Source organism: Falco biarmicus, chromosome 7 (genome assembly GCF_023638135.1).
Source record: "Falco biarmicus isolate bFalBia1 chromosome 7, bFalBia1.pri, whole genome shotgun sequence".
Lineage (NCBI taxonomy): Eukaryota > Metazoa > Chordata > Aves > Falconiformes > Falconidae > Falco > Falco biarmicus.
This window is the reverse complement of record NC_079294.1, coordinates 33,010,644-33,036,838: the sequence shown is the minus strand read 5'-3', so window position 1 is coordinate 33,036,838 and position 26,195 is coordinate 33,010,644. Positions and strand designations below refer to the sequence as shown.

The 26,195-nt window shown below is 43.4% G+C and overlaps 1 protein-coding gene across 1 annotated transcript in view; it reads right to left on the bottom strand.

Annotated features, from left to right (window-relative positions):
* C7H14orf132 (chromosome 7 C14orf132 homolog) overlaps positions 1-17,636 on the bottom strand; it is a 37,364-nt gene extending 19,728 nt beyond the window's left edge. The window contains exon 1 of the mRNA XM_056346993.1: positions 17,400-17,636. Within this exon, the coding sequence (XP_056202968.1) occupies positions 17,400-17,426 (27 nt within the window). The 5' untranslated portion in view covers positions 17,427-17,636. The remainder of the gene's footprint in view (positions 1-17,399) is intronic.
* Positions 17,637-26,195: the final 8,559 nt, after the last annotated feature.

Below are 26,195 nucleotides of genomic sequence, written 5' to 3'. Positions count from 1 at the left end.
TCTGATCCATATTATTTTCATTTTGGGCCTTCAGTAAAGCCTATAATTTAGATGATTTTCTTCCCTTTGCAGGAATGCAAATGAGGTATTTTGTGCATTAAAAGTCTGACACTGGTGAAATTATAGGGATATTGATGTACTCTCTCAAAAGGTTACTGTGATCTTTTGTTGTTTAAGAGACATGATGTTACTCAGATAAATGCTTCAGTTGCTATTAATAACATCTCTCCGTGAAAGTTCAAACGTTTTTACACTAAGTGTTGAGTAAGATAAGGAAAGGATACTTCTCTCATCAAAGCAGGGGTTCTATGACCTTAGTGATGCTGCACTGTATCATAGTATGAAAGTAAATGCCTGATTTGTGCAAGACTGATGCACTAGTCTTCACAGCTCAGAAATTAATCAGCATGAAAGGCACATTAAAGAAAGCTTCTCCAAGGTGATACCCTTTACATCTGCTGGCTATCTCGTTCTGTCAAGTGAAAAAGTTACGAAGGAAAAGATGCTACCAGCAAGACTAAATGTAATTTTAATAAAACATGTACTGCTATTTTGTATTATGATTTAGAGGAATTAAATCTGCCTGTTTTTGCCATAAGATACTGAAGGTGAAAAGAAATTAATCGAAACCAGACCAATGCTAACTGGACTCAAACCACTCCAAGTATATCCGACATGTAGCATGGAGGTGCTGACCTCGGTTCAGGGCAACAACCACCTCTTTTGAGGCACCCTCATTTGTATCCCCACACATGAGCTTTTTCTACCCTCTTCAAAGACATGGAGCCAGCATAGACATGCAAATCCTATCCTCAGGACTGAAGAATTTGTTGAAAACATGCCAGACAACCTCAGCTTTCACATAGCCAACTGCAAACTCCTACTGGTTAACTTGAACTTGTTGCTCTGAGGACTTGATTGAAAAGATTAAGGGAAAGGTGCAGAAAAGCTCTAAATGATTATTATTTGATCAGAGAAGGCCTGGAAGTGTGTGTGTGGGATCTTTAGCCCACCTTGATGCACATGTATAAAGACGTAATGTAATTTCAGCGACAGCGTGAAAAATCTAAACAAAGACTAACAACTTGAAATGGACTATGCAGAGTCTTTGTAATGTAGCAGTGCATGAAAACAGGATCTAAATGCATGCTTTTGAAATCCAGATCTGAGAGAAGATGCATACACAATAGCACAAGATTGTTTTTATCTTGGTTACAAAAAATGATGCACTGACAGAAAAGGAGGGGGATACTGGCAAACAGCTGAGAACAGATGCGAACAGGCTGCCCTTCCCTACTCCCAGGGCTGACATGGGTGCTCATGAGGACAGTCTGAAAGTGAATGAAGAAGCATGTGAACTTGGACCACTTTGCTGAAATAAATTGTGTACAAAGAAGGATATCCACAAAGCAATTACACTTCTGTCAGCTTTCACTGACTTGAGGGCTCCTTCACATTGCTGCTGAGGTGAGAGCATTAAAACTGAAGGACTAATAGGATTTACCACCACTAGCAGCTTTCAAAGTTGTTCTATGGTTATCCCACCTAGTTGTTTAAACTAATTCATCTCCATTTTTTCATTGATTGCCCTTTATTTGTTTGGCTTTACCCCTAATTTGAAGGGCATGGAAGAGGGCTGGCCAAAATAAGATGCACCCAGGATGGTATTAGGCTCCTGTGCAACCCAGTTCCTTGTTTGAGAGAAAAGGGTACAGCAACCTGACATGCAGTAGCTGGACGATAAACAGCCAGTGACTACGGAGCGTGTTTTGGGAGGACCACTGGCAGGCTGACAGTATATATATACTGTCACATATATATATGGGTGCATGTATGGGAAGATAGTAATACTAGTTTTCTTCATAGATGTGGAGAAAAAGATAAAAATTCTTTCCAAATGGTGTTCAGTGGGCTGAATATTCCAATAACTGTGATTTGAAGATACACTTCTTCATTTTTTTACTCTAACTCTAGGGACTAATCATTCTAATTAAGCATAAAGATCCCACAAGCACTATGAAAATAAATAAAAAGGTCTTGAACAAAGCCCAGGAATAAAGGAATGGGAGAAGGGCAAAGATAGTAACAAGCCAGAACTACAAGTAGAAGGTTACCGGCACCAGCAGTCCAGCCATTGCCCACTATTTTGGCGACTTTCAAAAAAGGTGTTTTTCAAAAGGTATTCCAGGAAAAAAACAATAAAATGACTTTGCTGTATGTGAGAAAGGGGATATATAGGAAAAGGCACCCCTGAAATCTAAAAAGCAGACCATGGAGGAAATCATTGTAGGCCAGCTGGAATTGGGAGATTAGATTTTGAAAGGAAATACAGAATGATGGATGAGATGGTTGATACAAGGGTTTATTTATGATACAAGTGGTTCTCATCTGAAAGCAGGAAACTAATTGAGACAGACAAGGGAAAGGCCAGAGACCAAGAAAAAACAATAGCTTGCTTGGTTAATCATTTAAGGTTTCCAAATCTTCATAGCACTCCCAGTTTGCCCTGCATCCAGCCAAAGAGCAGAGTGCTCATCAGTCACTTGTCATTTCCCCAGCTTGTGTTTTTCCCTCCACAGGTCTGTGCAAGGCTAATTTGCCTTTTACTTACAGATTCCGCCACTGCTGAGCAGTTTGCGGGCACTGCGTTCACAAGGCCTGCTCCACAGCAGAAGCAGCTATCCACAAAGCACCCCCGACACTGCCTGGAAGACAGCAATAGCAGGGGAATTTGCATCTACTTGTGATTTCTGTGTGTATTTTTTTCAGCTCTACTATATGTCTTCAGCACGTGCCAGTTTTAACACGTGATTGTTTTCCCTTGGACATACATACGTCACGCAAGCAAGGCATGTGTTTAATCCCCACCAATACTTTACGGCTGCCCTCAGCACTGAGCACTCACTACTCATGCACAATGATGTGGAGCTGGGAGCAAATGTATTGTAAACACCCGTTCTCCTGGGCTCCCCTTTTGCTCTTCAGATAAAGGCACTTCTGGTCTGGCAGCCGTGCTGGTAGGCAGTGGCAGATGGAGAGCAGAAGAACAATGCCACCCTCCAACCATTCCTCCTTCCCCACATGCTCCTCAGTGTTCAGGGGCCACCGCTCTGCCCGAGACACACAAACAGGGAGCCGTCTGCTCCTGCACACTGGCGATATGGCCAGGGCTAACCCTGTCCTTAAGTGGCAACAAAGTCAGGTGGCATCCTGTCGCTGCGGGGCTTTTGGGGGCACTGAGGAAAGTATGCAGGGGCTCCCACTGGTAGGCATCAGGTTTACATGATGTGAATGCACACATGCCCTTACTGCTGTTTTGCCTCCTGCCTTTTAACAGCAATTGTTCCCATCAACCTGTCTCTTTGAGAATTTGTCACATTTTCCAAAGAACAGATTTGGAGGCTACTTACTGACTTCTGTAGAACAGATTAAAAAAAAAAAAGTAAAAAATACAGCCCAGTTCTGGAGGATTCAAGGGTTTGCTGATGGCTCCCACAACACCAATCCAGCACTGGGTTTGGGAAGCACAGCCCACGGTTGAATTTGGACATACAAAAATAAATGTAGCCCAGATTGTGTATGAAATAAATGCTCCTACAGCAAAAATGGTAGCACATTTGACAGATGAATGGGAGTTGTGCTGCTTGAAGCACTGGTTCCAGCAATCCCTGGACTCGCAAAAGCAAATCTGCTTTATGATTATTTAGAAAAACAGGAGGAAAATATGTAAGTGGGAGAAAAAAAAAAATGTCAAAACATGCAGACTGGAGTACATCTCTGAGAGCCAGCTGCTAGGAGCCGATTACCAATGATCAGACCGTGTAACCAATCTGCTACGCTCAAGGGATGATTGCTCTCATCTCCAAGCCAAAAATACAGCTCCTGCCATGAGATGCTTTTTCTGTGTGGTCCCCTCCGTAGCTCGGAGGAGAAGGAAAGCAGAGACAGAAGGAAAACCAGTGTGCAACATTTATGTCCCCAAATACTGTGTCTGCATGGGTTATTAGGGGCTCACTCTCCTTCTGTTTATCTCAGATTGTCCCACTTCAGCCCCCAAAAACAGACCACAGATTTTAATCCTGTCAGCTTTTCTACCTTACTGCTTTGTTTAGAAATAGTCTATTGTCAGCCATCGTTTGACTTTAATAAAGATTTAGTGACTAAATACGACCACTTCCATGTCCACATTTCTGGGGATGTAATGCTGGAAGATATCAGCTTGAACATTTGTTTTTTGTCTATCAAAGAGAAAACGTTCATATTTTCAATTCCCGCCCCCCCCCCCCCCCCCCCAGTGTTTTCAAACAAAACAGGAAAGCAATCTCTGACTGTTATTTCTTCAAACATTCACTCAACTATGAATTAACTCAGCCTTTTTTACAGTAAATATCACTTGCTTACATGCAAGATAATTATTCATTGCTGCAGAGCAGGTAGTAAAATCAGGGAATAAAATGGCAGCAGCAGGCAAAAATCAGTATGTTTCTGTGTTTGGAGAGTCACATCCCATCTTGGTACAACTTCACTCAGAGGAGAAACTTGTGCTTTCACCAGGTAAGAATGTGGCCTTTACCTTAACTGTTCTATTAAATTAAAAGAAATGGAGGGAAGCCCTCAGGTCAAGCAGTAGGTTGCAAACCACACAAAGTGCTGACAGAGCTATTTTATTTGTGCCTTGATGTTTTTCAAGTGACTGATTTTAATTTTAAATTGCTAACCATGCAACTGCACAAATACCATGTTTGTTTATTCTCACATCAGTGACTGAGAAGCTGTAAATAGGTGTGACAGCTGCAGCATCTCCTCCGTTGTCACCGCTCAGCTCCTCCTGCGAGACAGGCAGTGAATGGGATGGCTACTAGGACTGACAGGATCATAGTACGATCCTCAGGCAGAGTTACACATGAGCTGTATTACTCTTAAACCGATGCTGGGGTTTCTGTCAAAATCAGCACTTGGAGAGACACTGTTTACTTTGGGGGAAGAGCACACCCCATTCTGCCAGATGGCCAAGGTTTACTGAAATGGTTCACAGTCTGACAGTCCTGGTTCTCTGAACTTCAGGAAGATCAGCTGCTAGATTTATGTTGAAGGAAATGACACCATAGTTTAAATAGTAAAAATGTCAGAGCTTGAGAATCATGAACTTAGTACCAAAAGGCAAGGCTGTAAGCTTAAAGCTGTAACTTCATAAATATCCAGAAGAACTTGAGGGATGCTCTGAGCATCACCTGCTGGGCCATCTGACTGTGTGCATGTGGCATAAGAAGGATTTGCTACTTTGCCTCTGCAGCTCACGGCTGGTTTAAGTTTCCTCACCGAGGAAGCATCAAATTGGGAATCAGTTCCCACTAAAACCCTTATCTCCTCTGCGGCATCACGGGGAAGTCCTGCCTCCCTCTTTGTATCCTTTATTTGCAGGTGAAACTTCACACTCTTTGTAAGAGGTTTTGAAGTTTCTGAGAATGAAGATCACATCACAAGTTGAACTGAGTTAGTGTTAAGTCACTGCTGGATGTAGGAATTGGACAACAACCCTGAAATACCACAGGAGCCCGGAGCCACCCATATGCAACAGACACAGCTATGTTGCCTTTGGCAGCCACGCCAAGCTCGCATGCCTGTGCTGGCCCAGCCTGCACACACAGCAGCTGGCAGTTACAGTCCCTCTCCCCTTGCTCATGCCACAGTCCTGCAGGACAGAGTGCAGGCACCACTGGTGATCACAGCGTTTGTGTGCAAGGTCTCAGTCATCACACCCAAATGGACAGTATATGCCTGACCACTGCTTGTATTGTAAGGTTCCAGAGATCTCTAGAATAAGCACACAGATGCACCCATACCCTAAACGTTACATATTTCTGTAAAAAAAAAAGATACCATGGATGTGGTGGAGTCCAGCTGAATTACCCTTATAGTCTATGCGCTATACAAGGTCTGGAATATTTTTTTTTATTATTAAAAAAAGCTAACACTAAAAAAATTACTGAATCTGTTTGAAACAGTGAAATTATACTCTTGCTTAGGCAAGACGAAACTTATAGTGTAAAACTATGTGACTATTTTTCTAATGGCAAAGATCAGGTAGCAAGACAATCAGAAGAGACCCTCCTAATACCACTTATTCTCCCCTAGAACTCAATTTAAAATTTTTAGTAACTGTTGGCTTTGCCATTTCCAAAGCCAAGAGTTCTAGAAATAATGAGCTGGCCCCTGGGAGCATTCTCTACATCAATTCAAATCATACCATGCTACACCATCAAAGAAGACATCAGAGCCTGGCCAAAACTACCTTTGCTAGCTGTCTCCCCTTTCCCTTCACTTCCTCAGTATTCCCTGCTGGCATATGCTGGCACCTGAAGGCTGTCAGGAACAGCAAGGGGTTGCTATCATGGCAGCCTAGACGGCCAGTTACATCAGTGTGTTGTCTTCTACCTTCTCCACACCCTCGTCTTCTGCCAGCTATGTAATGTGCAGACTAGAGGTCAGGAGACAAATGTTTTAGAGGCAGGATTGTTTATTTAGACATCCAAATGCTCATCCTTAAAGTACTGTTACGGGTATTAAGTACATTACAGTGATAAGCAAGAGATGCACCATGAATGCTGAAAATCACAGCTGGCTGGGTAAAGAAGGTTACCCGTGAAAGTATAAAGTGCAGTTGGAGGAGAAGCCAGGAGGTGCATACATCTTCTCACACTTCATAAGATTACAGGAGAAATGAGATGTGAAAGTACCTTGGAGAACAAGGGGGAGAGAGCACAGCAATTCAATTTCTTCTGCTTCTGTTTCATGTCTGTGAGAAATGCCAAAAACACACACCAGGAGAACAAAACATCTGCCACCTGACAACAAACCAGTGCAGGACTTTACCGCCTTGCCCACCTGCAGTTTCACCATGTGCTCAGTCATAGCTCAGAGACCAACACAGAAACGAACCAATTCACAACCTGGATCCTATTACAGAACAACCACCATTTGCCATGTCTTAACATTAATAAACACATATTCGATTAAGTTTTCCTCCAGATCTGTGGGGGGAAAGATACCATAGGACAGCCAGAGGGGAGTGTTTGTGAACGCATTTTCAATATTTTTCTCCTATGTGACTTTGGGCTCAGCATCTTGAGAAGAGATTTCAGAACTTTTCAGACTGAGGTTGCAAACTGCTCTGCTCCCGCTGGAGCAACCAAAACATGAAGCAGAGAGGAGTGACATTTCCATTCCTGGGGATTTAGATTCTACATACAGCACCACTCAGTTTTTACTAACCTGCAGCCCAGCAAAGACTATGCAGACATACTAACATGCTTCTGTCCTTAGTAAGGCAACTGAAAAAGTTTCTGCTGTGTTGCTTACGCTTTCAGTGACTGTAGCGTTTTAGTTTGCTGCTCCGTCCCACATGCATCTCCTGTCCCTGAACAGAAGAAACGTTCACTCTTTGGTCCCCATCTTTGAGGTCTAAGCTTAAGTATCTGTAGGATTTGGACTTGAGCTGGTGAAATTATAGCATCTGATTCAATCTACAGAAGGTAAGGATGGAGGGTATGAGAGACATAGAAAGAAGATACCCAAAAAGGCAGCATACAAGGGAAAAGTTGGGAGAAAAGCCCTGAGAAAGGTCCATAAAAACTTACGTGGTGCATTGAGAAGGGTAAGGCAGAAAGACAACAGGAGTGTGGAGCTCACTTTTAAGAAAGCTGTTACAATACCTCAAAATGCTTTGCCACTTATTGCAGATTATCAAGGCACTTAATTATATACTTCATTTAAACAGAGGTGTAGTTCAGAGGATTACTCACATACTTTAAGGATACACTTAATTGGATGATGAGAGAATTTAAGTAGGATCAGCTGCTCCAAGTCCTTGGGTTCAGCTGAACTTTCAGAAATAATTTGAAACTTTATTTTTTAATCCTTTTGCTTCCTTATCAGTTTGACCATTACTTTTCTCCTTGAATATACACCTCAACACATCTACACAGGTGTTGAAGAGACATGGCTGTCCTTTCTCCTTCCATGCAGCAGCCTTGTGGGGCTGGTAGTTTTTATCGGCCACAGAGCCCAGCACATCTTCCCACATCTTGCAAATGCTCATCCAGTTGTTTTGGAAGGATAAAAAAGCCACAGTGGAAGCTGATGGAAGTTTGGTTTTGCTTTAGCCATGCACAGCTCATCCCTACCTAGACTGTTCCCCCTTTCCCAACATTTAAAAGGCTTAAAAGCAAAATTGCAACAGACAGAACCAGCTGAGGTTAAAAGCTGCTTTTTAAAAAATTTTTGAAAAACATTTCCAAACTGGTGATAATCTCTTTGCAAAACAAAAGGAATTGGCCCTGTATCCAACAGCCTGCTGCAAAGAGGCACTGAGCTTTTCTGAAGCAACTGTGACATTAATGTTTTTTAATTAGCTACTGTTTGGCAGGTTTTAGTTCTGGCACCTACAAGGAGTATGGAATTCAGCTTTCAGAATAAAAAGATTGAAGATTGAGCCTACGAGTACGTGTCATTTCAAACAGCCAGTGCTCCGAGACAGACCTGAAAGCACTGTGTGGGTGTGCGAGCCAGCGAGGGAAAGGGTGGTTGGTGACTACTAACAGCAGAAGTTCTGGTGGCCGGGTACCCACTGCATGGTCATATTTACAGGAAGAGATCTTCCACCCAGTGTTGCCTCTGCTCCCTGTAACGCTTCCAAAGCTGCAGAGCGTACATTCAGTAAGTGTTCAGTGCTCCTGGTCTTGGTGTCACAGCTGGCCATAGGTTTCTCTCCTGTTCAGTGCCCAGTGTAGGGTCAGCGATTGTTCATTGCAGCACCAGAGGGAACAGAAGAGCACACCCTGGCCACTCAGCACCTTCAAAATAGGTGACAAGGAGTTCACACACTTCATTCTGACCCTCTTTGTTCCGAAGTGCTAACAACTTGCATATGCAAGGTCATGATCTTGTCTGCCAAAGGCTTTCACTGCATTTATCCTGCTGCTACCCCATGGAAACTGAGCAACTCCTGACATATCCACTGGCATGAGAAGCAGATCAAGCCACTGATGGGTGACATGACTACAATCAGTTTACAGCCAATTTTCAAGGACTTTCCTTTCACACTTGAGCATGTATCTGAAAAAAAAGCACTTAAAAGAACAATGGAGAGCCATCACTATTTCAAAAGACAGCTTTAAAAATCATCACTCCTGCAAACAGTGGAAGAGGTTATCACTAATCTCATTTAGGATTCTACACTCATCAAACCAAGAAGCCTGCCAAAACAACAGAGGACTGCAACAGACCTCGATGGCTTAGGCAGACACTGCAGTTCATGACAGAGAATACCTTCAAGGGAAGTTAAGCCCCAGCAGAGAGACATGGCAAGCTAACAGAGCTGGTCACTGCTGAATTTACTAGAGTTGCTGTACTAATCTTCTGCTTTCCATTTGAATGCTCTGATCAAAGAAAACATTAAAAGTTATTTAATTTGATGGTGTATCAATGGTCACCAAAACATCACGCTGCTTTACTAAATCCTGTGCAAGCCTTTGAATCATTTGGAGTATTTTGGCTTTTGCCCAGTATGGAAATAAGATGAGGAAGGTGGTGAAACTAGTTTCCTAATGGCCTGCATCCATCCCATTTCCAACAAAACTTAAAACAGAACCTCCACCCCCATGTTTGCAGCTGATCAATGAATTAAGAAATTCAGCCTAGATTAGCCAAAAACAAGCTTTAAATAAAAATAATAATCTATAACCAGTCTAGATTTTCTAGCCTATGGATTCTGAGGACCCAGTACCATTGGGCTACCCAGTTGCTACCCAGAAACTCAGTTCTCATCAACTCTGCCAAGAGCATTACTGCTCAGTATACAACAGTGTTATGCTCTTACTACTCAATACCAGCAAGATGTTTGTCGTAAATGTAGAGCTGCTTCAGTCTTTGTTCCTATTACCTGCCATCTGTAGTCATTTTCTGTGTACAGTAGGACCCCAACTGTTGCTGCTATTAACTGTGTTGTGAAAGGCTCTTTGTAAAGCATGTGAATGTGTCTGTCTGCAGTCATTTTACAAACCTCCTTTCCACATTCAGCAGACAGAAATATGTGCTATCTGCTCCCTTTGTGAACTCTTTAGCCTGTATCTGCTGAAAATCATGTAATTAAAAACCCCACAACAAAACAGACCAAAAATCCAACTAGCACTTCACAGAACTACTCTTAGTTCATCGGCAGAAGAAACACAAAAAAATTATTTCCAGTACCTCTAACTCTCCCTGTGCAAGGGTGTACATAACTAGACTGCATACACACACACATGCATCACAAACTACATCCTTCCCTACGACTCCTCTCCTACCACGTCGTCTTCCTCTAACATTCAGCAGCTCCTATGAGAAATTGTTCATGCTATTAATTGATAGGAAATACAGTCACTCCAAAACATATAGTTTCAGCCTTTCCTGGATTAATAATACAGTCTCCTCTTGCTCTTCTAGGACTTTTTCCTATGAATTGCAGAACGTTCTTATCCCATCTGTGCCAGGCTTTGAGATATTTCATTTTAAGCAGTGGAAAGTCCTGCTGATGTTACTGGAACCATATACATGTGCTCCAAGTACAGTCAGTGCTTAAGTGTTTTGCTGGATGGGAATCACTGCTCTTAGCATCTTTGACAGCAATTACAAGCACAATCCTGGGACAATAGCCTCCTCCAAAGTGCAGTATCAACACTTTACAAAGCCAGTATGCTCAAATCTCTGCAGAATTGTCAAAAGCTTCACTGGAACAGAAATTTCTACTATACAAGATTTGGAAATGCAGTCTGCAGTGTTACTGCAGTGACAAGAAAAGCACAGGGATTCCTCATGTTCCCCTAATCTAATTCAGTTGTGCCAGGCAGCTAGCAGAAAATTCTCCAGAAAGTTCTGGCAACATTCTGGATGATGACACCACTGATTTATGCACACAGAATTTCTGCAACATCTGGATTATGCAGCTAGTCCCTGTGGCTGTGCCATACCATAACAAGGCATAAGGACTCTAAGCTTCAGCTTTGCTCTTTGAGCTTCCCGATGCTTTGATTCTATTTATTATACGTAAAGACATTCAGAAGGAATGAAGGATGCCAGAAAAAATTACTTTAACCTTTGAAAGAAAGCAGAGCTGGTAGAGTAATGGTCAGCGCCCTATTATGCTGTACGTAAGTGAGCACTGAACTGGTCATGTAAGAGAATGCCTACATCCTTCTAACTAACATTATTAATGTTTCATGCTATGGATCAAAGAGAAACAGAATCACAGAATGGTTTGGGGTGGAAGGGTCTTTAAAGATCATCTAGTTCCAACCCCCTGCCATGGGCAGCGACACCTTCTACTAGACCAGGTTGCTCAAAGCCCCGTCCAGCCTGGCCTTGAACACTGCCAGGGATGGGGCACCCACAGCTTCTCTGGGAAACCTGTTCCAGTGTCTTGCCACCCTCACAGTAAAAGATTTCTTCCTAATATCAGGTCTACCCATTTTTGGTTTAAAACCATTCCCCCATGTCCTACTGCTACATGCCTTTGTAAAAAAGTCCCTCCCCAGCTTTCTTGTAGGCCCCCTTTAGGTACTGGAAGGCCGCTGTAAGGCCTCCCTGCAGCCTTCTCTTCTCCAGGCTGAACAGCCCCAACTCTCTCAGCCTGTCTCCACAGGAGATGTTTTTTTCTTAGATTACAATCAAGGCTGCTTTTGACAAAGAGAGGTTCATGCATCTTTAAATCCCGATTCTCCATGTGGTTTGGCTTGGAGCTTATTTTTTGGCAATCATGCTTTTTAAGGAAAAAAAGTAGAATAAATCATTCCTAAGCTTACACCAGCAATGTCAAAGCTTCCAAACGACCACCCTATCCAGCACTGTCACGCATAGATTCTCAGAGTATAAACACGACCCTGTCCCTCTCTAGAGGCAGGCAATGAATTCAGCTTTCTTGGCACACATGCAGTGTGTGCAGGCACACATGCAAGCTCATGTTGAGCAAGTAGCCTGGATTCTGTTTTGAGCTGGCAGGAATAACCTACCAAAACCACAAACCTACACCTTCTTGCTTTTAGTACCTTCAGTTTACTGACAAAACTTTGCTGTACTAAGAGAACACAGCTAATAAGGGCTTTGAATCCCTCTTGGACTCTGAGATGGAGAATACACAAAGAAAAAGTGAGAAAACAGATGCAGAATTATCCTGAACTCTGGTTGCTCTGTGCTGATACAACAGAGTACAGCGGATCCTAATTGTGCATCCTCTAGCATCCAGAAATCACATTAGAAAAGAATTAGATGACACTGCACCTGTGTTTGGGATTTCTGAAAACGCAGCAGATCTGTTCTGGTGGCTGCTTGTCAAAAAATGCCAAGCAACAGCCTCCATGCACACACCAGCCTCGTAGCACAGACATGGGCAGTCCGCGTCTTCTGGGTAATATGAGTATTAAGTCAAACATGTCCTAAATGAACTCTGTTTACTCTGTGTATTCCACTGCTTTCCAGAAATTACATAGGTCTTAATAATATATGTTTCATGTGGAGGCATGGGAGTCTTGGACTTGTTATTCTGACATGGTTATAGGTAGCTATAGGGTTCTTTCAAGGTACACCAAGGACCACTCCTGTTTTGGGGAAAATTACCTGAACTACTGCCAATGCAATGAAAGGTTTAGTGTGACTTGAACGATCACTGACCAGGCCTGAAATCCTAGAATAGTAATACAGAACACAAACCCCAATGAAATTTCAATTATCTTTGTCATTGAAATGGTTTTGCTTTCTGTGGCGAACTTGTTCATTTGTTTACCTAGCTTTACCAAAAAGAAAAAATCCTCAACACTACAATAAAAATTAAAGATTACAAACCCACAACTTTTACTCATTGAAACTAAACACAAGGATTTCAACTTACTGTACTTCAAATCCTCAGGAGTTGTTTACAAAGAGCTTTTGAACATGTAGAATCAACAGATTATTCATATGCAAACTATATATGACTAAGACAAAAAAATCCACAGAAATGGCTCTTACTAGCTTTCCCCTGTTCTATATCTAAAGGAAGAAAAGATCATTTATTTGACAATTAAAATTATATTTTTACTGTAAGATGATATATCTAACCATAAAAATATTGCAAATTGAAGAAATCCATTCCTCGTTTTCAATATGAAACAAAAGTTACAGCAATCACTTAAGGAAAAGTTATATTGCAAACACAAATCTTGAAAAATACATCACTGACATTATGATGGCAGGTGCTGTTCAGCTCATACAGATTTGTATCATACTGAAGAACATGAAGTTTTTTCCTTCTCTAGCTTCCCAGTTTTTCCCACTATGTGCCTCTATTCTTTCCAGTTGAATAAACATTTCAACCCTGCTCCCATTAACCCAGATGCAATTTTCATTGTTACCATTTTTTCCACCAGAAATGCTTTATTTAGCCAGTTGTTAAATGGATATGAATTGCAGTGTGTCAGAAGCGGGGCAGCTCACTGCTGGATGCCTGACAGCAACCCCCTAACCCCTGCTGAAAAGCACCAAGTGCTCTTAGTCTGGACCCAGCGCTCAGCACCCCCCAAACCCAGTCTTTTATGCTGGAAGCAAAAGTCTCTACCTATAAGAGGAGGCTATTTCTGAGGTTACCTAGACTACAAGAGCACTCTGAAATCACTGAGCAACACACAGAAATGAGCCAGTCATACAGCTCAGCAGCGGCTGAACATCTTTGGCATAGCATCTTGAGGCATTCAGGACTGCTTTAATTAAAATACAGATTTAAAATGAAAAAAAAAAAAAAGTATTAGCTAATAGGCTTTGACTAGGTGAGAGCACAAATTACCTTAACCAGAATCAATTAGAGCACCCACAGAACAGACAACACCCAAGCCTGCACAACCAACTACCAATAAACACACAGATGCAAAAAGGGTGGGTTTTTTTTAACCACAGATGTCATTGTTACAGTTGAAAGCTGTTCTTCATAACATTGCTAATAATTGTAGTACAGCTGAGACGTTCAGATGTGGTTGCTTAAGCTGGGCATCCAAACCTTCATGCTGTATCTACACTGCACAAACCTGTTAGCATTACTACCTGACAATCTCCTGTTCCACAACAATTTTTTAATCAGCAAAATGTTATCCTTTCTACAGCATCAAATTTATGATTTGGGGGGGCTTTTCACTTATCTTTCTGATGGCACATGTAACAGTTTCAGGGCCTCGAAGGCATAAACCATCTCACTGACATCGTAAGAAGGAGAGGAGCTACTGATTATGAAAGCTGTACTGTATTTGTATAGCTTTGTGTACCCAATGCTTCCATAAAGCAGAGTTCCTTGTTTCAGGTATCTGAAGAGGTGAGCATTCCAATACAATTATCCAGCTGTGCAAACTCTCACCCACTGAATGTTTTAGCAAATGTGCCAAATCTTTACGTAAGACACTTAACTACGGCGTTACACTTTCACCCTGTGCACTTTAGAAGAGGCCTGATTTTAAGCCTCCATAACATACTACAGTATCACTGAGGCTGGAAGTGGTAACCTAACCTACACACACCTTCCGTCCCTGTTCCCTGTGCATACATCAGAGGGGCTCTAAGGTACAGACCATGTATGGTGTCTCACAAGACATCTAGCAGAGCCAACCTGAGTCCACTAGTGGTGCAAAGGTGTGATAAGAATAATACACAAAAGCAACTTATAGAAATATAAAGAGTCTACAGTATTCTATAGAAACTAAATTAACTTTTTTTTTCTTTTTTTTTTTACCATCATTAAGCATTTCAGTTAAGGCATTACCTATCGTCATATAAAGTATTAATGTACCTGGTATTCATCAAGTAAAATTCAATCCCCACAGTAGGTCACAAGGATGTTAATGACAGTGATAGCAGAGCATCTTTAAAAGCAGTTATGAGCCAAAAGCCCTGGTCAATAATTATCTTCTGTTTACACATACCCCTTACTGAAGGTCATCTCAACAGACCACATCACCAGAGATGATTAAAAAAAAAAAAAAAAAAAAAAAAGAAAAAAAAGATGACAAAAAGATATAGCATGAAAAAGAAAGATGAAGAAAAGCAATACCTAAATTAGAGGAGTGACGCTCTGGGGCTTAAATGCCACTGTGGTGACAGGAATGGAAAGGGTTGCCCAGTTCAGAAAGAAAGGTACAAAAGACATGTGACAGGGGAGTAACAGAGGTAAGCATAGCATCTACTGTACACAGCAACCTAACAACTGGATTAATTTCCCTCAGTAGAAGAGGAGCCCAAGAAATCCTCTCCTACAGTTCATTAAAGGTTAATTACACCAATGTCCCCCAGAAGACTCTCATACATGCTCCGAGAAAGAGGTGCTGTGCAGAGCCAATGAGCCTCATGCCCCTGCTGGGAGAGCCACCCAGGAGCCCTGACTGTCTCCCATCTTCCCGTCACCACCCAAAGGCTTTTGTAGCAGAAACAGCTCCAAGGTATTGCACCCTTTCTTCCCAAGGCAATCGGGCCACAGGAAGGAGGATTGTGTGTAACTGCACCCCAGCCTTCTTGCAGCTTGTCCCTACCTCCATGCTGCTCGCTAGCGTCCAGAGAGATATAGGGGAAATGCAGCAGAAGTTTCTGTCTCTTTGCCTCAGGGACAGGAGGTGCATACCCATGTTGATGAGCATGAACCTCACTTCACAGATAGCTTTCCCTGAGGCAGGGTTTTAACATAAAAGCTTTTCTTCCTTAAAAAGATGTCACCCAAGGAAAGGCAGATTCCCCAAACTCACCAAAGTAACATCGAAAAAAATTATTCTTTGTCACTTGTTGTGCCAAATAAACCAACCCCAGAGGATCAGGAAGAAAAGCACACAATTCACTGTAAACTGTTGCACCAGTAAGTATAAGACATGTTTGTACAGGGAACTTTTCTGAGAGGGCTAAAGCACCCAGGTTTGTGACTCTTCCAATGCACAGAATTAGGGTAGAAGACACATGGAATATAGGAAGCAAGAATAAGGAAGAGAAAGGGCAGCACTAGTCCCAGCTTTGGCACACACCACTGGTTACTGGTAAAACCTGCTGCCAGCCGGCACCTCTGCTTCTGTGCAACAGGGGCATCCCACTTCCAACTCAGTGCTTAGGGAACAAAAGATGGACACAGGGAGCTCACTGATCACGCTGAGAGGGACCATAGGAAAATTATTTGAAACACACAAAATTTCCTTTGAACATTCCAGTTCCCAGGAAGACCTCAGATTGATAGAAACGAGGCTTTCCTCCTCTCCATTGTGGTTTTCCTTAAAAATATATTCTTCTTACAAATACCTCCAAATAGAAGAGATTCTCGGACGGCTACTTGCAGAAAGGCAGAGCCTGACACCCCCTCAGAAGCAGACTTTAGGAAGGGAACAAGACAGAAGAGCCATAGCATTAACTGAACAGAACACCTCTGCAAGGATGACACTCGGTTTCCCCCTGCCACCCCGGCTGCAGCCAGCAGCATCGCGGAGGGGCCTCCCGGGCCCTGCTCCCCGCTACACAGCGGGTGGCATTCCCTGGCAAAAGCTCCAACTGGGATCCAAACTATTGCTGAAAAACCCTATTAAGTACATAGAATTAGGTATCTGCACAAACAGAAGAAATTATCCCAGAAAAACATGAAACGGATGCTCAGTGAGAATGGCTTTTTCTGAAGCACAGCACTACTTGTCATTAATAACTGAATTCACCTGGATCCACCAGGACGGGTTTTGGCTTTGGGTGGCTTACAGCCATTACACACTTTCCACCGTATTAAGCATCAACACATTGAACAACAACACCCACGACTGCGCCTCGAGCTGAAATCCAGGGCCTCACTGCAATTTAAACTATTTGTTCATGCAAATAGAAGCGTATTTCTGTATACGCTGAGCTAGTTTCTGCGTGCAAAGACAACAACTTACACAGGTGCACGTACAAAAAAACGCACTATGGAGTGCGGGAAAAGAACCGAAATTTCCGATTTCTATTCACCGCCTGCCTGCGAAGGCAAGGAGGGCCGCTGCCTCCCCGCTCCTCGGCCTGGGGGCGGCGTGACCGCGCCCGCGCAGCCGGGCACCGGGCGGGCAGCGGCCGGGATGGGCAGCGGCCGGGATGGGCAGCGGCCGGGCCGGGGCCCCGCCGCTCGGCGCTAACAGGTGCTGCGCCCGCCAAGTTCTCACGCTGCGCCTCCCATTCTAACCGGTCCTCCCCCCTTTTTCTCCTTAGTTTTCCCTTTCTTCTCCCCGCCCCCTCCCCAGGCCGCCGCGCCCCCCGGGTTTGCCCCCGCAACTTGGGAGCGGAGGGAGAGACACCGAGCGGAGAACGCGCTGAGGGGCTGCGCGCCCCGCGGCACCCCCCGCCCCGCCGCCGCGCCCCACCTGCGCGGCCATGAAGGAGAGGTCCATGGTGCTGCCGCTGGAGCTGCTGGCGGAGCTGGAGGTGCTGAGGCTGCCGCTGCTGCCGCCGCCGCTGCTGCTGCCGGGGGCGGGCGGGGCGCGGGGGCGCGGCGCGGACACCGCCTCCCCCAGCAGCGGCGGGCGCGGCCGCGGCAGCGGGACCGACACCGGTACCAGTTCCAGCCTCGGCGGCGCCCGGCGCGGCTCGGCACGGCACGGCACCGCGCGGCTCGGCACGGCACGGCGGGAGGCTCCGCCAGGGGGCGGCGGCGACCCGGCCCCCGCGCTGGGCTGGGCGCGGGTCCGCCCCCGCGGCGGGGGCGGCGGAGGGAGGGGGCGCACCTGTGCGCCGCCCCAGCCCTGCCCGCAGCCGCCGGGTGGCCGGGCACCGCGCCCGCACCGGGGCTGCCTGAGCTGGAACGCGGCTTCTCTGTTCCCTGGGGCGAAGCGGGGCCGGAGCGTACGCGGGGAGCCCGGCAGGAGCCGGGGGAGCGGCCCCGGGCTGGGTCACGCAGGTGGGGAGCGGGTGACGGGCGAGTGCTGACGAGCAGCGTGGGAAATGATCGCCATACCGGGAGGCAGGTGTAGCCCCTCTGCACCGTGCAAACCCTCCGAGCACGCACCTGGCTGCTACGGGCTTTGCTTGCTCAGCTTGCCAACCCGACAGCCTTTTCTTGAAATTTTCAACCAGCTCCTTCTCCCACCACAGCTGAAAAGAATTCCCAGCAGCTTATTCTTACACCTGTTCATGGCTTAGCTGTTACAACTTCATTTTCAACTTCTCCTTGTTCCCAGTATTTACTGTTCAACAATTCACAATAAATCTTTTCTCCCTTTTCCTATGCTTTCCCTTGTATCTCATAGATAGCGTTATTTGCCAGAAAATCCAGTGAATTCATTTATTGAGTGGCTCTGGAAAACCTTTGACACCAACTAGAAAAGTAGGATAATAAAAATTTAAGTAGTGGGTACTTCACCCCGTGCGCTGCAAACTGCGCGCTTTTTTGTCAGTATCATGTTGCACTGTTGCAGCAGGTGGTGGTGAAAAGAAAATCAGCTGTTTTAAATCAGTCCTTTACTTGAATGACTATTAGTGTGCTTGCCAAAAATGCTTTTATGTGGAGAGGCCCGTTAAGTAAAACAAGTAAAATCCAAAACAGACGGTGTCATCTTAAGGTTTTTAAATTCAGTGGTGTAAATAATGGAATTGCCTCTTTGCGGACTCTCTCCAAAGTTTTCAAAGGGTATTGATGTGTGTGTCGGAAGCCATAAAGTAACTCCAAAGCAGTGTTAATCTTTTATCGTCCAGATAAATTTTACATGCACTGGGTAGACATCTCTACAGGGTGAACGTAGGCTGGTCAGTTGCTGCATCTGCGGCAACAGCTTTAGTAAGGATCATTTCATAAGAGTAACAAAATAAGATTTCAAAACCACAGCGACTTCCGTACTTGTTTAATTCTATGAAGCATGAAAATGGTAGAACAACAGAACTGGAAAGGACCTCAGGAAATAATCTAGTCTGTGCACCTGCTTAAAATACAACCAGTTACTCCTGTGACACTCCAACCAGGAGTTTTACCTTTTACCCAACCTCTTCTTGAAAGTACCTGGTGAGGAAGGCTTCATTCCCCACCAGGCAATGCATAGCTTTATTCTACTGGCCATTTCCTAAGGCTTTGTCCGCCAGTGACATTGAGAATATTTTCCTTAGGGCAACAACTTACCTTCTGAGAACTGCCGTTAGATACTGTGTTTGTCTTTTTCAAGTCTTACGGTATCTTGTCCATCCCCTGAAAGTGCTCAAGGAGGACTGCTTGTAACAAGATCATTCAGTCAGGTTTCCAGGTATTTTGCTGTGACGTTTGGCAAGTTCAGCCAACTAACAGTCTGCAAGTAGTTCCTGGCTGAAATCTTTCTCACAGGTAACAATACACTTGCTTATAGTTGACCTTTTAGTGAGTGATGCTGCATCATCACTTTGGCTTTCTTGTTCTTGTTTCTCTTGTTTTCAAATGTTGCTGATTTTTCCTTCACACGGGGAAACAGAGCAGCATTTTTATCGGTCTATGCATACACTCTGGAAAATTTTCCTTTTATCCTTGGTATCTCAAAAATTGCTTTCCTCCTATTTGTCTCATGTAGTTTCTTGCTTCAGGAATACCCTGCAGACCAATTACTGGGAGAAAAGGTAAATATGAACTGCTCAAGTTTCAAATTCTTTGTTTCTACACTGACTTCTGGAACAACTCTAAAATACTGGATTTAGCAGAAGCATTGCTCAATACAGAGGACAGTGAACTCAGCTACCTCCAGTTCCTGTGGCACAAAAATACATAGCTTCATTCCATCTTTGTTTACAAGGCTTAAGAAATATAGAAAATTGCTGACTGTTGTCTATGTAAATACATTTTTACTAGTTTAGAGAAAGAGGTGTTCATTACATACAGTGCCAGTGGAAAGTAGTACCCATCATTATATTTTGAAAATTCTATACATTTATCAGCAGTATGGAAAGTGATTATATTTGTTAAGCAGTCTAGAAGTTTGATTTAAGGGATAGATGGTAAAGGAATAATAAATGAAAGAACTGTTGCATATGCCAGCCACCCTGCTTGTGTGATCTAACCATGAGCATCCATAGAGTCCAATACTGGATACCTTTAAATGCACTAAACATTACTTGCTGTTCATGATGTTAGCTGGGAATTTGGCTGTTGTCTTGGGGGACAGTTCCAGTCAAAACCAGTCTTTTTAGAAATACTTGTAGAGAAATTGCCCCTTTACTTGGAAGCACTTTGTAACCCGCTTCCCTACTTGTACGAGTGTTAGGTTCATTGGAACAGTATTTCTATTTGCAAAAGCCATCCAAACCATTATCAAATTTTGTTCTAGAAAGACTTTTTTGATCACCAGAATTACTAATCCCTGCAATGCCCTCAATCTCCAAGCTATTAATTTACCATTCATATTTCTTAGGCTTGAAAAAGAGAAAAAAACACTCTTCGGTTTTCACTTCTGCTTTCTCTCTAGTTCACTGCCTTGTTTTGTGGAACAGTATGGTTTTATATTGCTTAAGCAGCAAATAATTTATGAGGGAAACCCAATTATTTATGTTCCAAACTTTGATTACAATACAACAAAACACCAAGCTTTGCTTCTTCCTTTTTTCCCAAAATGCATTTTGGATGTAAATTGCCTTATAATAGCTCTGTAAGTTCTTCTGTAAAACAAGTATTTTAGAACTGCTTCTGTCTTCCAGTAATGATGATGCAGAGTTTGAATTGAGATCTACTGGCTGTCTTGCCAGCCTTATGGTATGGCTTTCTCATCAAAATATCTAGACCACTTAAAAAGATTATGTCATGATTTGCTATTGCAATGGAGAGACTTTGTAGCACCCAGCTAAAACCGCAAACAGGGTTGTATAACACTACTCTTAAAAACAAGCTATGATAGCCTAAGATGCTCTAATTAGCTTTAAAGCTGTTTGTCAAAAAGATCACATTTTTCAGTACAGTGGAACACAACTCAATTAGAGAATAGTTTGGTTTGTCAGTTTTCCTGGGGCACAGTAGGAAATCCTTTGTTGCACTGCATGTGCGCTTAAGCTCTGCCTTTGCTTCATGAAACAGACCTAACAAAACATGACAATTGAGTCTTGCTGCCGAAGAGGATTTTAAATGGGCTTGTATGCGTACAGCCCTATTTACCATATGTTGTATTTAGATACCTTAGGCAACACTGTACCAATTTTTAGCTTTGCATCCCTGATATCACATATAAATCTTACATTTATGCAAAGGCAGACTGACTTCTCACTTTGGGGAAACATGGTAATGTTGGCTTCTTGCTGCATTTTGATGTACTTAAATGTTATTTCCTTTGAGCCCCAATTTTAACCTACTGTTGCCTAACTGCAGCAGGTTGCAGTCACACGGGGCAATTAGTTCCCTTAATGAAGAATCAGCCACAGTGACATCTGGTAACCTGTCTGGAGACAGAGTGCATTATCTCTGATGGATCCCTACTCTTAAGCGTATCGTAAAGGAGACCAAGGATGCTGAATTTTTCAAGTGAAGACTGGCTGGATTGAATTACCAAAAGGAAATTAAATTCAGAAGCATTTGACTCCTTTCTGTCTTTCTGTTCATTCATTAGTTCAGGAACTGAATGTTGATTTTGTTTGCACTCCATCTTTCAGCAAAAAGTGTTGACACCTGCAACTTAACACAGCACAGCCCTTAAATTTCAAGAAGCCAGTTTCCCTGAGTGGAATCCAGATGCTTTAAATTGCTTCTCAGGTCCTTTGGGCAGTACTGGGAAAGTTACTTGGGGAGTCACTGCCAGACTTGGAATGGGGATAGTTTGAACTGGCCATTAATAAGCAGTAGGCACAGATATGTGTTTAAACAAATAATCCTTTCCAAAGCACAAGTGTTTGAGTCCATGTTGCAAACTGATGCCTCCTCTGGCTACAGACCCAGTACCCCCTCCTGAGAGAGGATAGCCGCAACTTTTCTTTCATGAAGATAATGGGCGAGTACAGTTCCCCTTTATGATGTATCGGAAGGGGCCTGCTGGTTAGTATAAAGGATAAACCCAGAAGAGGAAAATTTTGGTTCACTGACCTGCCAAGCCTGAGATGGACCAAGCAGGTCCTGGTTCCCTGGAGGTGTACTGTCTACAGAAGACTGGGACTAGGAGGAAGACCTGCTCCTCAAACTGCATTGAAGGCAGATGTCTCTGCAGAAGGATGTGTAAGTCACTAGGTAATGGGAGAAAGAACTTGGAGCAATCTGCCTGTTGGCCGGTGTTTCAGGCACTCCTGCGCAAGGAAAGCAGTCTGGAGCCCGCACCCCACTGGCAGGAGAGTTGGCCTTTATCTTAGGGGGTCTTGGGATAAAAGCAGCACAGAAACGACTGCAGGAGATGGTTCAGGCACTGCAATACTGCCTGTCCAGTAAGGACCTAAGGCACTGAAAGTTCATACTTTCTCTTGATTTACAATAGTAAATAAGATTACAATAATTTTCATTTTTACACTGTAATCTTTGTAAACTGCCATGCCAACATATTTTCATCATTCAGAACTGGTCAGAATAAGGCTGATTCTTTCTTTTTCCTTTTTCCCTTTTCCTTTTTCTTTTTCACCACAGTGGACTGTGTCTGGCTGTATCAGCAATGGAAGCTTGGAAGTCAGATCTACACCTACAACTCTCTACTGCTTGACAAACAGAAACATCTTTGTAAGTCAAGACTGCAGCATCCCCATTGACCTTTCAATGTACCCTAGTAATCACAAGAGGGGGCAACAACACCCAACAAATTTGCTGTGGATTACATCCCTTTTTATCCCTCTAAACTTCCAGTATCAGCAGCTGTTACATACTGAAGGGCTCACTCATACATAACATGATAAAATGAGTTAGTGCCAAGTAATTTAAAGGTAAATTAACTTTGTAGCTTTCTATGTGACTCCTGAATCCCCACAGTTGCTCACACAAGAATAATATTAGTCAGATGTTGCCCTCAAATTACCTGCGGGCAAAATATTCCTCCCAAAAGAGTTTTAGATTTAAAACTCCCCTGAAAACAGTATCATTAGCACACAGATGAGCTGTAATAGTGCTCAAATTCCTAGTGTTTCAGCCCTTTAGCTTCATGTAGAATTTAACTCTAATGGGCAAGAACTCTTCTGAAGTTCAAGAAGCTTCTCCTTGCACTGCTGGCACTGCAGCTTTACAAACAAACAAGCCAAATCACTTTGATACAGGGGACAAATGCAGGAGTACCTGAACCTAGAAACAAGAGAAAACATGGCCTTCTACTTCACTCCTAGTCTCCACCGAGGGAAGGACAGGTGCTCAGCCCTGTAGGAGCCAGGACTCTTCAGGGAGCCCCAGACAGCTCCTTGGCTGCTATAAGTTTTAAATAAATACACATTTTTTGTCTCGTTTATGTGAGCTGAAAATGCAACTGAAGTGGCAGCAAAGGCAGCCTGAGAAATCTGGCTCCTCAGACTAGCTTAATCCGCCTGGACCCACCCCCTGAGCACACCAGTGACTCTTCCCGTAGGCAGGATGGGGCTGCTGTCTGTCTGCAGCCTGGTTTGCACTGGGCACTCCCAGCCAAGAAAGAAGGTGGGAGGGAAGAGCTGACAGCAAGATGGAAGTGGGAAAGTAATCAATAGGGAGTTACCTTCCCTCAGAGGAGTTATGTGTATAACGTTAGCACCAAAACATCACTTGCAGCCCTGGCACTGACCCCTAATTGCTGTAATGGGTAGATTAGAATAAAGGATATATAATGCAGCCTCCCTTCCCAATTACAAGGATTTTGCTACAAAGCCATTTGTCTTAGAGATTTCCTGTCCACGTAGTGGGTCAAGATCTGTTTATTTCATGTTAGAGGACAGAGAAATTCATGATGGATCTGGTGCTTGGCAGTAATTTAAGAGGCACTGATCTGAGAGGAACGTGAAAACAGAAAATGCTGCATACTCGTACATTATTAAAAACTCAAGAGGAGAATTGTCTTGGCTTTTGGAAACATTTATTCCCACTCCAAACTTACATTAGCCGATACAAAGGAATGAGTAAAAGCCCACAGCTGGTAAGGCTAAAATTCCCAGTTCACAGTGGATTTTGCCTGCGGTAGCCTCCTCTAGCCCTAAAGGAGAAGCTGTCTCCACCAGTTCTATCTATCACCGAGAGTTAAATGTCTATGAAAAAGCTTGTTACAGTCTAAAACTTTTCTAATGGAAAGAAACACTGCTTTTTTACTCCATCCAGACAAACTTTTCACCTGTCCTTAGATCAGCCAATCTGTTCCAGCCGAGCAATGGGCTCTGCAGTGTTTCCTGTCACAGCACATTTGATTCCTTGACACTGACATACTCTGTACACACTTTGAATTAATATAATCAGCCATCACAATGTGATCTCAGTTCTGAGTCTGAAATGTCACCGTACATTTAAGAACCATAATCCATTACATAATTGCCAAGATACTAATTAAAAGTATTGGAAAGGGGGGCATATGGCCTTAAGAAGGAGAATCTTATGGTCCCAGCCAGAGTTCGTAAGAGAATTAGCTTGCAGAAACGATGCCCCTGTGAAACTATTAACATGTGTAGGCTCTCATTTTAGAAGATAATCAAACATCCAGAAGAAGAGGGCATTGCACAGTACCTTGAGAAGTTATCTACATCAGTCTTCTGCCTTGAATGGAGATCAATCATTATTTACCGGTTCTTGTGGGCCAGTTCTTTCTCCTTGCTAATGAAGACTTCAGCTTCAAGCATACTTTCCAGAAAAGCTGGGCTGCCACTCAAACCCCTGGTACACCACCTTCTCTGGAAAATGGAATACACAAGCAGTCAATTTCAATCATAAATGTTACAGCTGCTGTTAATGCTATATTTTATGCAAATACTATGGTATATATATATTGTCCTACTACGTTGTTCCCAATACCTATGAGTATTTGTGAAGAGCTGGCTCTGCTGGGGCATATCACAGGCTCTCAAAGAGCAGGAGAGTGCATTAGAATCTCATTTTCCTGATACACACTTGAAAAAGTAAGATTTCTTTGATCCTGTTTCATTCTTCATGTTTCACACGTTAGAGAAAAAGAGGTTACATATGTAATCAGGTGGCCCAGTAGCTGTCTAAATGGGGCAGAAAGGGCAGAGGACAAAAGGTAGTGGAGTTATCTAAGTGAGACAGAGGGTTCATAAAATAAGCCCCATTTATAAAAGCACAGCACAAATATTAATTAAGCATTTCTTCAAAATGCTTTCAAGAAGTCTTAGGCTGCAATGGAAAAACAAACTGGAACACAGAGGTCATGAGTGTATCTGCAACATAGATGCTGATGCTCCCTATCAGCCCATCTGAAACCAAAAGTGTTGGTGGCCAATCAATGGCCAAGGCTCACCCACTCAAGAGTATCTCAAGAACAAGTCTGCAGAGGTTCCAGTGCAAAATGGCCATGCCAGCACAGCCCTTTGCTGTATGTTGTGTTGTATGGTTATATCAGGTTGGTTCTGGCTTGGAGATCTCCATGCCACTGCACAATGCAGACATGTTCTGAAATACTGACTGAGGGCCAAGTTGTGAGCTCATAGCAGAACCCAGATCTCAGTTCTTTGATCTTAGTATTGAGTCCAAATTTCTTCCCCACTGTACAAAATAATAGGGAATTGAATTATTTAATTCTAGAATTCTAAAATATTTTAGAGGCAAACAGCAAACAGTAGTATCCCATGGACAGAGGCAAAAAATGTTGAGATAGCACTGGCTTGCAAGAAGAAGGAAAAGCAGGAGCTATGCCATGGTAAGGGTCTGCCACAAATGAGCCACCGAATGAGGTGGTAACTGAAGCATTTTTGAACAACTAGTACAAGTAATTGATAGGAGAGTAAATATTGGTAATGGGAGAAGGCAGTGGATTTTCACTATTCAGGTATAAATTGAGCAAACATTGCAGGAAGTTACGGACCATGTTAAATACAACTTTCTGTTTCGGAAGCCTTTCCCAGAGCATTTGTTTTAGACTTTGGTCTGGCTAGTAGGGAAGAACTGATAGACCTAAATATAATTTGGGTGAAAGCTGGAATGGAACTGCAGAGATTGTGACAACATAAGTGTCGTGTCCTGATATGTAACCAAACTTTCTGAGTGGTGTAAGCTTTGAAGTGTTGAAGTGCCAAAGTGAACATCTGGAGTGCAGGCAGGGCATAGTGTCAGATACTGACCTGCCCTGTTGCTGGGT